The 14,968-nt window shown below is 35.5% G+C and overlaps 1 protein-coding gene across 1 annotated transcript in view; it reads left to right on the top strand.

Moving 5' to 3' along the window:
* KIF18A (kinesin family member 18A) overlaps window positions 1–14,968 on the top strand; it is a 55,975-nt gene that overhangs the window by 28,077 nt on the left and 12,930 nt on the right. Inside the window, exons 12-13 of the mRNA XM_088145846.1 lie at window positions 43–164; window positions 1,911–2,149. Of these exons, the coding sequence (XP_088001972.1) occupies window positions 43–164; window positions 1,911–2,149 (361 nt within the window). The remainder of the gene's footprint in view (window positions 1–42; window positions 165–1,910; window positions 2,150–14,968) is intronic.

Here is a 14,968-nt window from a genome sequence, read left to right as displayed (position 1 = left end):
TGTACAGTGTATAATTTTGATTTGAATTTCACTTTTTTCAAGGATCTACGTGGAGATCTGAAGTGTTGTCACTTGAAATTGGAAATTCAGGATTTGAAAACACAAATTCAATATATGAAAACTCTAGTATCCCTACAAGAACAGCAGTATAAGCAGACAGAAAAGTAAGTCTATAGTAAAATGCCTTATTGAATTATCTTTGCTATTTAAAAATTATTTTTGATACCCATAAAAGCTGCACTTATGTTAACTTTATATGAAAATGGCAATGGATCATTTGGATAGTTTTCTGCAAGAAACTAGAAATGGAATCAGTCTTCTTTTCTTTTATGCATTATATTGTTTATTGAAGATATTATTATTTCTGTATGTGTTTGGTTTTATTCTATTTTTTACTGTATTTTATATTGTTCTTATTGTATTTTAATTAATATTTATTGTTGTTTTATTGTGAACCACCCAGAGTCACTTTTTCGTGAGATGGGCGGTATCTAAATTTGAAATATATATATATATATATATATATATTAGAATTTGGCCTCATGCATATATATATATATATATATATATATATATATATATATGCATGAGGCCAAATTCTCTAGCATGTATTATAAAATCAATCATGTAAATACACAGTAAAAAGTATGCTATTTTACTGTGTATTATAGTCTACGTGAGACTTAATGTGATTTGGAACTTTTACTTTTAGTTATTGAATGGGGAAAGATGGTGTAAAGATCCAAGTAGGAAAATAACCATTATCCTAAACTGGGGTGGACTTCTGTATCTTCTTTCACATGTACTTCTTAGATGGGATTTATACTGTGTAAGAAAAAAAGTATGGGAAAGGGGAAATTTAGAGAATATATTGTAATTAGTTGGAATTAATTTAATGTTCAAATAATTTTTTAAATACTCAAATCATAATTTTAATTCTTACTAAGCATTTGAAAATAATGATTCATTTTCCAGAAAACAAGGGAAAGTAGTTAATGTCCCATTGATTTTTTTTGTCAGAAACTTCAGAATGCCATAAAAGACCAAAAGTAGCCCTTTGCAAGGAAGAGTTTTACCCATAGTTTACTTGCTCCATACGATGATGCAAGTTGTCCACCACATTTTAATATAAAGGCAGTCAAAGTTTCTGGAGTTTTCTGTTTCTTCTAGCAATTCTGGAATTAATTCCAGAGAAGGCATAACTTTAGTCCTTTCCAGGAATTATTTCATGAAAAACCAAAATGGATACAGGTGACTCCCGCATTAGCTTTGACCTAATTTGTTTGGCTCCAAAGTGTATTCTTAGGTAGGATGATCAAAATACATACATTCTGTCAAAGAACAGTGTCCCAAAGAAAGACATGTCCCATGAACAAAAGCAAGCTGCAGTGATTAATCTATGAAACATGGTGTTAGAGGTGATCCTGAAACTGATAGTGATTCAAGAAACTGTGCAAGTGACCTGCTGCAAATATTTAGTAAAGAGACCTGCCTCCTTGCCAGTTCATCAAAGAGTTGTTAGAGAATCAGAAAGCCACTACACTAAGGTACACAGGAGTCTATTGGTTCTAAACTGAAAATAGTTTGGCTGCTGACATTTTTGTAACCTCATTCCATCTGACTCGATAAATCTTGCTAAAGAGAACTCTATGAGAATTGTTACTGGAAAATAATCACTGTTGGTTTAGGCAGCTGCCGAAGAGCTTGACAGATAGTGTGGAAGGGAGGGAGGATAGAAGGAAGATCAATCTCATATCAGAATATCCAACAGTGAAATAATTTGTATGTTTTCCTCCCAGTATATTTCTATATTATTTAGATTGTGTGTGTGCATGTTTATGAAATAAGATTAGTGTGGTGTTACATAAGATTTCTTTGAGATACTTAGAACTATCTTTTTGTTGTTACAGAATCCTGAACTCTTTGCTTCCAGTTTTAAGAAAGCAGTATATTGCTTTAAAAAGGACTGATTTAGCAAATGATGACATTGAGGATGACTTCAGGGAGTTTAAGCAGCTCATTCACAGAGAGAAAGCTGTAGTTTGGGCTGACCAGATTGCTGAAGAAGAATCAGATCAAAATGATCAGCTTACGATGTCTGCTCTCATGTCATTTCCACAGCTTGTTAGCTATCGGAATACTCCCTGTAGTAAGTAGCTCTATTCTGTGTATAAAATGTTAACTATATTGACAGGAAATGACCTTATCTCAAAAGACAGATTTACAGTAAAGCCTAACATAACCTAAAGGGCGTTTTCCCTAGAATTTACTGCGGTGTCATCAATTAAGTACAAGGGAGAGAAAATAAGTTCCCTAGCTCCCTAGGACCTTTCACAAACTGGACCTCCCCAAATGTTTTCATGTTGGTCTAAGCCAGCAGGATCAGTAGTGTGATCAAAGCTCTGGATAATTGGATAACTAAGTTAGACATCACAATTCAGCTTCCTCAGTGTCACAGAGAATACTATTATTTGCACTGTTATGATCTTTATAGGTATAGATAGACCATGGCATCTGAATATCTTCCAAGGCCTTCGTGGCTGCTCTACCAAGTCCAATCTGTGACATATTTCCTGACTGCTTGTTCCTCTACTGTTGTTTAAGCCTAAAAGGCAAAAGTCATCTCAGTATCTTCGTTATCGATTATAAGACTGGTTATTGTATCTGTTGTCATTAGTGTGGTCTTTTTTATGTTTAATTTTAGTCTCATTTTTTCACTACTGTATGTTCCTTGACTTTTATTACTAGAGTTTGCAGATCCTTTCCATTTTCAGCTATTAGAAAAATGTCATCAGCATAGTGCACGTTATTGATGTTTCTTCCTCCAGTTTTAAAACCATGCTTATCTTCTTCCAATCCAGCTTCCCTTAATACAGATTCAGTATAAAGGTTGCATAAATAAGGGGAGAGTATACAGCCTTGTCTCATTCCTTTGCCAGCCTGGAACCAATCTGTTTCACCATGTCCTGTCCGTACTGTGGCTTCTGACTTGCATATACATTTATCATCAATCATCGCATACTTTCATCTACCAGAAGACTACCCAATTAAGCTTCAAATTCTCCAAAAGCCTGATGAGTCAATGCCATTTTGTTGTACCATACAAAACCTAGCAGAAGATTGACTAGGAAAGGAAGAAGACAGCAGAAATCCTACTCAGTTGTAATATCTGGGGAAGAAAGCCCATATCTTCATAGATTATATTGTCTGAACAATTTCTAGTCATAACCTGAAGCAAGGCATTGTTTTATTAATTTAGAAAATACTGTGCCTCAATGTTTATTCTGTAACCATCTTAACTTATCTGAGACCCATCTATAATATAGAATATACTCCTATATGCAGTTTTTTGAGTGCTCCTTTTCTCTAATGTCTGTGGAAGAAACATCACTAGACATGTACACATATTGATAGTAAAACTTAATTTGACAACTGATGCAGTTAGGCACTGCTCTTATGTTGACTGGCCTAAGCCAGTGGGATTCCCCCTCCAACTTCTTGATATTAGGGGATGGCATTCAGTGAAAATATAACTACTGGTTGACAAACTGCCATGAAAGATATCTGTTACTGATCTCCTATGGCAGTGAACAAGGAATTCTACAGGAGTTCTAGGAGTTATTCTCAAGGCACATGGAGCAATAATAAGACTGAATAAAATATATCATGCCAGCACTGTATTTAAGCTTGTGACACATCACATACAGTGGCAGATAGATTGGTGGATTTCTGGATATAAAGTGCTTGTGTACACTGTCCTAAGTAAGAATGCAAATGTTTTCAAGGCCCAAACATCAGTAAGCTATTCTTAAGAAATCTGAGATATTTCCTAGCGTAGGGTAGAACTTTTAGAGCTGTATCCCAAAAAATGTTTGGATCCAGCAGATGCTTTTTGGAAGAGAAGTTAAACAAAGGTAGTTTTACAAATCCTCTTTCTTCTGAAATCTTTTTGACTATTTGCCATGCTGTTCTGAAAGTTTCCCCAACATTCATGGAATGGATCAAAGAACATTCCGAGATGGATATCTTTCCTGAAAATATCAGTGTCCAGACACAAGCAGATTACTGTATAACAACTTGCATTACTTTAAAATATCAAAATGGTTCTTTCCAATTTGGTAACTCTATGGACATTTCAGGCTATTCTGTTAAAATACACACGTATCGCCATTTATGAGGTTACTAGTCAATTGGAGAAATCAAGTTTTGAATTCCTAAATTTTGTTTTGAATGCGTCCCCCAATTTTACCTGATAACCAATGATTTGGACCAAGTTGAAACAGGCTGTTTTCCAAATCTTGTGATATTTTGTTTCTTAAAAAAAAAAAAAAAGTCCAACAAAGAAAATGACATGAGTAACAAAAACTGTTTCTTGAGAAAACCCGTTCATTCTTGAGAGGGGCAAAGTTTGGTAGCTGCTAAGACCTGGCTTGTATCTTTAATAAGAAAATGTTTGTGTGGAGATTGATACAGATCCTCATTGCAGCTTTTTAGTTTTTTTTTTTTTTAAGTTTATAATCTTTTCAAGATGTTGAACAGGAAATGGGCTTTGTGCACAGGGGCTTAAAAAAATTACCACCTGTTACACAGTGATCATTATTTCTTACTTTAAAACCTGTACTTCACATGCAGCATAATCGCATGGGCTTCAGTTGTCAAAGTAACAGAAATACACTTCCATTTTTGGGCACTAGACATTTAATTCATTTATGAACTGAGGGATGCAGGGCTCTTTAAAATACATATGTGTAAATATTAGTAAGAGCCAGTATGGTGTGTGGTTAAGACATTGGATGTGGAGTAGGAATATCAGGTTCTAGTCCTTCCTTAGTTACAGAAGCAAGTTGGATGACTTTGGGCCCGGCACTCTGTCTCAGCCCTAGACTGGGAAATCAATAAACATCTGTCTTCCAACCTGCACTGGCCAGCAGAGTAGATAACAGTCTGTAACTGTAAGGGTCTGGATAGAGAAGAACCAGCTCTGATTCAACCCTAGCAAGATGGAGTGGCTCTGTGATTTTGGCCCCCTTGGGTCCGGAGAGATGTAGTCTTTGACTCTTGATGGGATAGCACTTCCCCAAACAGAGTTGGTGCACAATTTAGAGGTCCGCCTGGATTTGTGGCTCCTGCTCAAGGAGCAGGTGGCAGCCATAGTTAAGAGGGCCTTTGCAGAGATATGTCTTATGCGCCAATGGCACTCTTTCCTGGACTGGGAGGCCTTGCTCACATCACTCACACCTTGGACACTTCCCAGTTGGATTCAAGGTGATGGTTATTATCTTTAATGCCCTGTATGGCACAGGGCGAGATTATCTGTGGGACTGCCTCTCCCTGAGGGTATCTGACCATTCCATCAGATTGGATACAGTGTGCCCACTCCAGGTCCCTTCTCTTAAAGGTTACCATCTAGTGGGACTTAGGAAGTGTGTGTTTTTTCTGTAGCAGACCATGCCCTGTGGAACAGCTTTTCCACTGGAGTCCAGCAGGCCCCCCACCCACCCTTTTAGCTTCCAGAAAGCTGTAACAGGCTTGCTTTTCCCTCACACACTAGTATAGTAAGGTTGGATCCCAGGAATTGCGTAGATAGATATATGGAGATGATGGGTCAGATGCTTTTGTTTGTTTGTTTTTACTGTTTATGGTTTTATTATTATTGTGAGCCACCCAGACTTGTGTTTTACAAGATGGGCAGCCATCTAACTTTTTTAAATAAATGAAATATCATTTTAATAATATAATATGCAATTTGGGATTAAAGGAGGAAAGGTATGAGTTAGTTCAGCTTGGTCTTAAATATAGTTTGATGGCTAACTGATAACTAATATTTTTGAAAGTTTTTTTGGGAAATTCTTCTTGCTGCCCTACTTACACACAGCTTATTCCCTTCCTGTTCCAGGGTCAAACTGAGCATTTTCTAAGCTGGTGCCAGGCTCAAGGTGTCAGACTGTTCCATTTGAATAGGTCTTCTTATGGGGATCATACTAAAGATTTCAAACCAAAAAGTTAGAATTGAGTGACATTTTGAAGACATGCCATTCCAGGATGGATTAGAACAGTGTTTTTCAAACTTGGCAACTTTAAGATGTATGGACTTCAACTCCCCATGCTGACTGGGGAATTCTGGGAGTTGAAGTCCATACATCTTAAAGTTGCCAAGTTTGAAAACACTGGACTTCCTCTTTTATAGAGATGTTCTACTGAATTTTTGTATTGTTGCATTGAATGTTGTATTGATGTTGTATTGAATCATTCAACTACTGTAGCACAGCCAGCAGTCAAAACTGAAAGACAACCTGTTTGAAAAATTGCTCTAAAGATCTCCTCTCCCACGCATCTACCTCCCTACAACAAACATATACCCTCATTTTTTAACCATATACCAGACATTTGCATTGCCTGTTAATGACTTTCAGTTAAAGAAATATTGTAGCATTTTAGAATTATAAATGTGAAATAATTATAACAAAATATGAGGACTAAGATCTAGGTTAATATACATATAGAAAAAACTTCATTGCTGCTGTTTTGATTTCTCCACCCACTAAATTATTACAGCTTTTGAAAGCTTAATTTTAGGCAGAGAAGAAGAAGCTGTTTAGAAAGTTGATTTGGGGTGGGCAAAATTAATATCTGCACCTGAAAATTTAGACAGTAATGGAAAGAAAGAAGGGGAAAGAAGGAGTCCACTGTTGAATAGAATAATTCTGTAAATTTGCATTTGAATTTTACAAATCCCTGTATTATAATAGTAAACTTAAATTTATTATTATATACATACATACCCATCAAATCATTTCTTTCTGAAGTAAGCAACATTATTCAAAGTGTAAAAGGGGAATAAGAAACAGTAAGTCAAAGAAATTAAGGCATCAGATAAAGAAAAGGAGGGATAAACGGTTAAGGAAAATAAAAGAATGGGAATCTAACAAAATCTGATTTGTACCAGCACCACTCACTACACTTCTTTGTGCATTTCCATTTTTGCAAAGCATCCTTACTTCCACCTCATCCATACATTGCTTCATTTGTTGCCTTTTTGTCTTTAAACTTCTCACTTCTACTTTTGAGGACTTCATCAATTCCATCCAACCATGACATTCTCAGCCTTCCCCTTTTTCTCAATCCATTTGCACTTATTTATTTATTTATAACATTTGTATAGCCACCCATCACACATAATGACTCTGGGTGGTGTACATAATAAAACAATCAAAATGCATTAAAACAAACCATTTAAAACAACCAATTTCAATTAAAAAGGTAGAAACAAAATAAACAACAAAATGGCTGCAAAAAAAGAGTACGTTCAGTTAACTGTCATATAGCCATCTAGCAGGCTCCACTCTGTCATGGGATCCCCAAGCTAGTTAAAATATCAATTTCATGATTCAGTCGTCAAGCTGTCAAATATGCGCAAAGAATGTTTGTTGGTCTTTGGTCTTTTTGGATTTCCAGAGGTTATGAGTGAGATACGGTAATATAGTTTTGTCTAAATAGCATTGGTTATATTAGTATTTGAACCTGAAGTATGACTCCTTGTATTAATCCTAAATGGTTTGGATTTAAGCTTATTCCTTCACAGCCGCTTCCATATTTTATTGGGGAAACACTTTTATCTTGTATTTTATATGACCTTCTTCTGTTTCTTTTGATAATATCCATGTTAATTAAATGATGGTGGCTCATGGACTAGTGCTGGAAAAAGCATATGTATTTGCAATATAAGTAAGCAGTCACACCTGGCAGCTTATCTTCAGAAAGGAGATAATGTAGGGAGAATCATTGCTAAGACCTGAATGAAACAATAGTTCAGAAAGAAAATAAATTATATACAGTAATTAATTATTTTAGCGGAGGGTTTTCCCCATCCTCCTCCCTTTACCCTGAAAAAAGCTATGTTATTTCACTTCTTTTACTGAGCACAACATCAATTAGTATACAGGTCAAGCAGAACACAAGCTTTAAAGGGAAGAATGGCATTTAAGGCTCATGTGTTCAGTTAAGATTGATGGTGTGATCCATGCCCTCTCTGTGTGTAAGTTGTACACAAGAACTCCACTTCCAGCGAGGCACTTACTTGCTAGTATTTCTGTCAGGACGAAGGTTCTTGGCATAGGTTCAGGTATCCCATTTCTTTAATCCTTACTGTGCATTAGTAGAGGGATAAATCCATTTTTAAAGGCAGAGTAAAGTGTTCGTTGCTTTCTCTATGATCAGAAACAAAGCCAATGTAGTGCTGGGGAGAGCTAATTGCTGTGAATTCTGGTGAAAAGCAAAATACTGACTTTGAACATGGGATCATGTGTTGCTCACTCTTGCACTTGTATGATTCATCACGTGGCTAGAGAGATCCTTCCGTTTCACTTTCTGCCTTCATTTTTAATAATCATGAAATACTGGTGACATTATGCCTTTCTTTTGAATGCAAGCTGTTTTCTCCCTTCTTCACATTGCATTTACTGCTTTTAAAATGTTATTGCATTATATGTTCACTAGGCAACATTTGCACCTCAAAATTCCATGAGTCAGAAAGCTGTGAAGAGAATCAGAATGTATGATTAGCAAACTAATTGGATCAATCACTAACAGCCCAGGCATCTTCACTGAAATGAATATAGTAATATTTTATTTTAATATGCCCAGATAACCTAAAAGACTTCATTTAGCACAGATTCCAGAAATATTGTCTCACGCATGTGTTAACGTGCGTTCTGGAAAAAAAAATTCCAAACTGTTATTTTGTCCCAAATCCAATTAGAAGTAGTCTCATTCATCTGTCTCTTTGACATAAACTCTACACTTGTGGTCTATGACTCATATTTTTAAATATTACTTTCACACCTTCCCCATTAGTTGATGTCATGCTCACTCTTGCATTTGCAGGCTTACTTCTTGATAGATTAGTTCCTTATCAATGGAGATTTCTGGAGTCCTAACATGGCATGACTAAGTGTATATCCAAAACTCTCTTTAACTGAAAGAGCAAGTGTATGTGTGTTGATTGGAATAGTTTGAGTTCAGATTAATTCTGCATGCCAATCTGAAATTATATCATGTGCAGTGCTAAACTCACGCCTATTTCTTGGAATAAGAAAATATGATTATAATAAGGCGTATTCCCAGGAAAGAATGCAAAACATCGCAGCTTAATTTGAGCAGTACTGTTTGCTTTTTTTCATGTAAAAGAAAGCAAATTAGTAGATTTTTCATTATTTATTTATTTTAATCTCAGCATCCCTATATTTAATGGTCAGATTGGATAGACCCAATGGCTCTTTCTTCCGGCTCTCATGTTGTAGTAGAACGTGAAGTAGCAAGCAGGCAAACAAATGCCCATTTGTTTTTCCTTTCAAGTAGATGGCTTGACTTCCTCTGCTGTTTTTAATTTGCAATGTGTTGCTGGGCTTGGGATCAGCTGGCATTCTGGATCAGCTGACTCCGTCTGCCTCTCTCTCTCCTCAAGTGTACCTTCTTCATCTAATAGCTGAGGCTCAGGCCAGTCCTGTTCTTCAGCTTCTCAGCCTGAAGATTCAGAATGATCCGTAATGCATACAGATATAGGTTACTGCATGGTTTACTCTAACCATAGCATTAGTCTATGTGGAACTTTGCACAGACATGTTAAATATGAAATATCACTATCTGACATAAAGCAAACGTTTTTCCCCCTAACAAACTGTCTTCACTTTAGGAAATATGATTATTAAATAAAAATGAAAACTGCTCCATATTTTCTGATCAGAAGTATAGAAAGGATTTATTTCAGTCTGAAATACTGTACCCAGTTAACAGAACACTCACATCTGTCTTTGATTACTTAGTTTCTGTTATGTCTCTGTTTGTTCTTTAACCTGCTGGATTCAGCTAAATAAGAGACTACAAACCAAACCATATTTACAAGAAGCTAAAGAACCTAGTGGAATATACTTCTAGGTAACCATGTCTAATATTCCACTGTGGATGAAGAACAGGCATTCTTAAGGCGTGTTTTCTTCTTTTTGTTATCAGTTAAATACACAGTAGTCAATTCCAGCAGGCTGCTTAATGATGGGGACAAATTGCTCTGCTGCCAACATTTTGACCAGATTTGATTGCAGGAAAATCTAGGATACTCCATTTAGTGAAGTTGCTGTGGATTTGATTTAAATGCCATTAAGTAGCCATTTTTAAAGTCCTGGGATTTTCTTTTTCTTACAGGCTTCCAGTTTGCTCGGTGCTACAGCAAACCCTTGCAATCTGTTTTTTATTAATATATTTTAGTACTGTTTGAAATATGGCTCATCGCAACTAAGTTCAACACATTGTTGGCAATATTTTCTGTGTCTCTGCCTATTTGGTTTATAGTTTGAACGCTTACATTTACTGTTAATTTAAAAATGGTTTCAGTACTTCATGTTGGCAAAGCTTCTAAAACTTGGCACTCACCAAAATGTTTTTCTTTCTCACGGATTTCCTTCCCAGTTGCTCTTAGGGCATTTTGCAGAATGCCCATGCCTTACAGTAAACAAACTTTTTTTTTTTAATGAAAGTAGAGCCTTATTGTTATAATGCGTAAACACAGCCCAGTGAGCTGCCAACCCCTACTTCTTCCTGAAACACCCATTTATGACACGCCAGAAATTAATATTTTAAAATGTCTCAAATATTGAAAGGAAAGCTATTTGAAAGATTTAACAGGATTATATGGGCAAACATACACCTTGACCATCAGAAAAGCAGCTATTCAGGACAGGGTCGCTTTTCTTAAAACTGATTTTTCTTTTTATATAGATTTTAGAAGGTAAATAAAAGGCAGATTTTGCTGATCAGTAGTGTATAAGCTGAGAAATAGTTCCATTGCTTCTGGTTAGACATTTACCTGAATTATTAACTTGAGGGGAGAGATAGTGGTGTCTCCAGTAAATAAGAATAAGTGGGAAAAGTAGCCAGAGTACTGTTGCATATTCACAATAACCATTTGGTTCACCTTCTGGTTAGACATTTACCTGAATTATTAACTTGGGGGGAGAGATAGTGGTGTCCCCAGTAAATAAGAATAAGTGGGAAAAGTAGCCAGAGTACTGTTGCATATGCACAGTAACCATTTGGTTCACCCAAACTGCTACACAGAACCCAGAATACAGCAGATATTGCCACTTGCTATGTAAGGGTAATGCACCAATACCCTGCCTGTTATCAAAATTTAAGACATTACTGCTTCTTGGCGTTTTAACTAAGATCAAGTGTAGTAGCCTAAATTACTAAAAACTTCCTTGAACTTCTCTGTAGCGCTGACTAGTGCATATTACATTGTTTGTAGATCGTGTCCTGAGTAAGAGGTGTTTCTCCTAGTGTTGGTTGCCACAATCTATTCTTTCTTTTCAGCTATTCTGTCACCTCTACAATGAGCTTAGGGCTCCTTGTTATTTTTGTTGAATTTGACATCTCAGATTTTGTACATGTAATTGTATTCTGCATGTATATTTCAGTGGCTTATCTGGCTGTGGAAAATGCATTTAAGCATATAAACAGTATAAGAAAAACAGAATATAGTGTTTGTGGAGTCCTTGGTGCTCTCTGAGCTTGGTTCTTTGCTTGCAGATGTTTTATTACCCAACTAGGTAACATCATCAGTGTCAGTGAGTATGGTTTAGCCTTGTTTATATACAGTAACTTGCCCTGCCAGTTGGTGGGGGTGTGGTTTTCTCCTTGGTAGTTCCTTGATTAGGGTATTTTCTGCTTGATTATGTGGTATTAATCCCTGCTTATCTGAATGTTAGCTGCTGGAGGGGATATGTTCTGATTTTTTTTTTTTTTTGTTTCCTTCTTAGCTTTTTGTTGTCCCTTTTGAATGGTGTGTAAATATAGTTTATTTCTATGTGTCTATTGTTGGCTGATTTGTCTGAATGTCAAGCTTCCAGGAATTCCCTAGTGTTTTTTGAATTTGGCTTACTCTAGGATGCTCAGTTTGCCAGTTGAAACTGGGGTTGAGTCTGTCCATGTGTTGTGAGATTAAGGAGTTTTCATCAGTCTTCTGACTGCTAGTTGGTGTTCATGTATCTGCTTTGCTAGCCTTCTGCCTGTCTATTCTACATAGTGGCTGTTACAGTCCTTACACTGTATGTTGTAGATGACTCCTGTTTTTTCTTCTTGGGCTACTGGGTCTTTTTATTAACTTAAGATGTTTTGGAGACTTTAGTTGTTTTGTGTGCTATGGTGATGCCGTGTGGTTGTAATAATCTGTTGGTTGTTTCTGAGATGTTTTTGATGTATGGTAGTGTTATCCTTTCCATAGTTTGTGCTGGTTGTGCTGTAGTGTTTGTTTAAACAAGCAAATATACCTGGCCACTTTATCTCTATTACAGATACAAATGCCCTGTAAAATAGGTTTGTATTTTTTTTCCATGTTGAAAGTGTGAAAGAAGCCTTGAAAGTGACTTGCCCAAAGCCAACAAAAAGGCCCTAGGTGAAATTAAATTTGGATGTGCAAATCAGTTTAAAGCTGATCTTTATCAGTTTTGCTTGCATCATTTGTTTTGCATGTTTGTTAAGGAAAAATTGTAACTCTTCCCAACACATCTATTTTTACACATGCCTTGTATGCAGCATGTCCTAATACACACATTTGCTGAGCCAAGTATAACAGATACTAGCAGACTGTACATTACTATTGTCTCTGCCTCAGCATCATGTTCATGGGTCATGCCATTTTGTTGTAAAAGAAATCTATGACATTTTTTTCCATCTCTGTTAGAATAAGATAGGATAGTAGCATAACTTCTTGTTTAACAGAAAAGATATAATTAATCTGTTTCAGTAGACCTGAGCACTATTTTTTACTTAAGAAAGTAAGGTGTATTTTGCTGGATTAGGTACAGCCCATCTACTTCAACATTTGTTATAAGAACTAGGAGAACTACATAATCTTTTGCTAGACAATAGTTTATCTCATCCCTACTCTTGATATATTATGTGCAATAGGAATAATTACGTTATAGACTGATTCTAGGGCAGTAATTGGCAAGGAAGTAAACATCAGGAATAAAAATCATGAGTTCTCACTTACGTTACTAGAATGTGCAAAATTGAAAGTGACTTTGATTTTGCATAAAAAAGCATATCACCTGTGAAATGTTTGTAGATAAAGTCTTGCTCAAGATCTGTAGAATATTCTCACCTGAAAACCCCTGAAATGATGTTACACTGGCATATACAGTTGACTTAACTGAGAAGAACTTGAAACTGAGTGATTTTTTATGAGATGGGAGAATTTAAGACAACTATAATAGTCCATTTTTATTTTCAGTTGGTGTCATTTGCCTTCAGTGGTGTCACATAGTTCTTCCATTAAATCGCTGTTCCCTGCTGCTCTTGGCTTTTTCATTATGTGATACTTCCTGTAAATCAACAATTATCACAGTGGCTATATGTGTATCAGCTCAGTTACTTTTAATTATAGCATGTAAGCAGCTAATTGACATTGTTATTTTATATTACATTATATAAAAAAGAAAGAAAAAGAGAGAGAGAGAGAGAGAGAACAAAGCCAAAAGTGCAGAAAAGAAAGAAGGAAAATATAAAGAAGTCACTTCCATGTTCTTTACAGCAGTCATAAGTATAAATATAGATTTTCCTCTTGCTCTATGGTTACATCATGATTTTCATTTTTTTCTATAATCTATTTTTTTTAATCATCAGAACCATAAGTCGTAAGTTCATCTTTTTCTGTTTCATGCAAAAAGTCTATACAGGGTTTCCAGTCAACCATAAACTTAGATAATGTCTTTTCTGTGATCAGTGATGTCAGTTTGGCCATCTCTGCAAGTTCCATTATCTTCACCATCCATTCCTCCATTGTAGGTAATATCAAATCTTTCCACCTTTGTGCATATAATAATCTCGCTGCAGTTATCATGTATAAAAATAAAGTTCCATGACTTTTTTCCAACTGTTATCAGTCAATCCCAAAAGAAATCCTCTGGTTTCAATTGTACATCAGTTTTTAAAATCTTCTAAATTAGTATATGTATTTGAATCCAAAACTTTCTGGCTTTTTTACATGTCTATCAAGCATGGTAAAAAGCCCCTTCTTGTTGTTCAAATTTCTAACATAAATTCAAGTACCTTTATACATTCTAGACAGTTTCTCCAGACAGTGATGTATACCAATGATACATCATTTTATAAAAATTCTCTTTAAGATTATAACATAGTGTAAATTTCAATCCTTTCAATCACATATTCTCCCATTGTTCCATCTGAAGATTATAATCAAAGTTTTTAGCCCACTTCATCATACATTCTTTCGTTTGTTCTTTTTCTGTTTCAAATTTCAATAAAAGTTTATACATTTTAGCAATAACATATTCATCATTTGTACACAATTCTATTTCAAACTCAGTCTTACATTGATCAAAACCAAAAATTATTTTATCTACCTTAAATCTTTCTGATAATTGCACATAAATAAACCATTGACAAGTGTATCCTTCTGCCAGCAAATCTTCTCTTGACTTTATTTTACATTCCCCTTGACAAAATTCTATTATGTCACCATAAGTTTGCCATTTGTGTTTACTTATCATTTCTCTTCTGTAATATACTTCTTGTGCTGACAGCCATAAAAGTATTTTCAGGCACAACCTGGATTTGTATCTATTCTATGGCATGTTTAACAAAATGTTTTTTAAAATCTACATTAACCTTAGCTTTGTCATACCATAAGTATCCATAAGCGACTCAAATCTCAGGTCACATCCTTCTAACTCCAAATGGCTTCTGTAACATCCATTCTTTTATCCAAACCAAAAAGCAAGCTACAAAGTATAATTTCAGATCAGGTAAGCCTAAACCTCCTCTTTCTTTTACATCTTGTGACACGTTATATTTAACTTGTGTTTTTTTTCCTGCCACACAAATTTAAATATATCCTTTGCCACTGTTTAAGTGGTACATCAGTTGTTAAAACAGGGATTGTCTGAAACAAAAA

The sequence above is a fragment of the Python bivittatus genome, unplaced genomic scaffold, assembly GCF_059951505.1.
Source record: "Python bivittatus isolate LINGU-HERP-01145 unplaced genomic scaffold, Pbiv_v1 ctg000480_np1212, whole genome shotgun sequence".
Taxonomy (NCBI): Eukaryota; Metazoa; Chordata; class Lepidosauria; order Squamata; family Pythonidae; genus Python; species Python bivittatus.
This window is presented reverse-complemented; position numbering and strand designations above follow the sequence as displayed.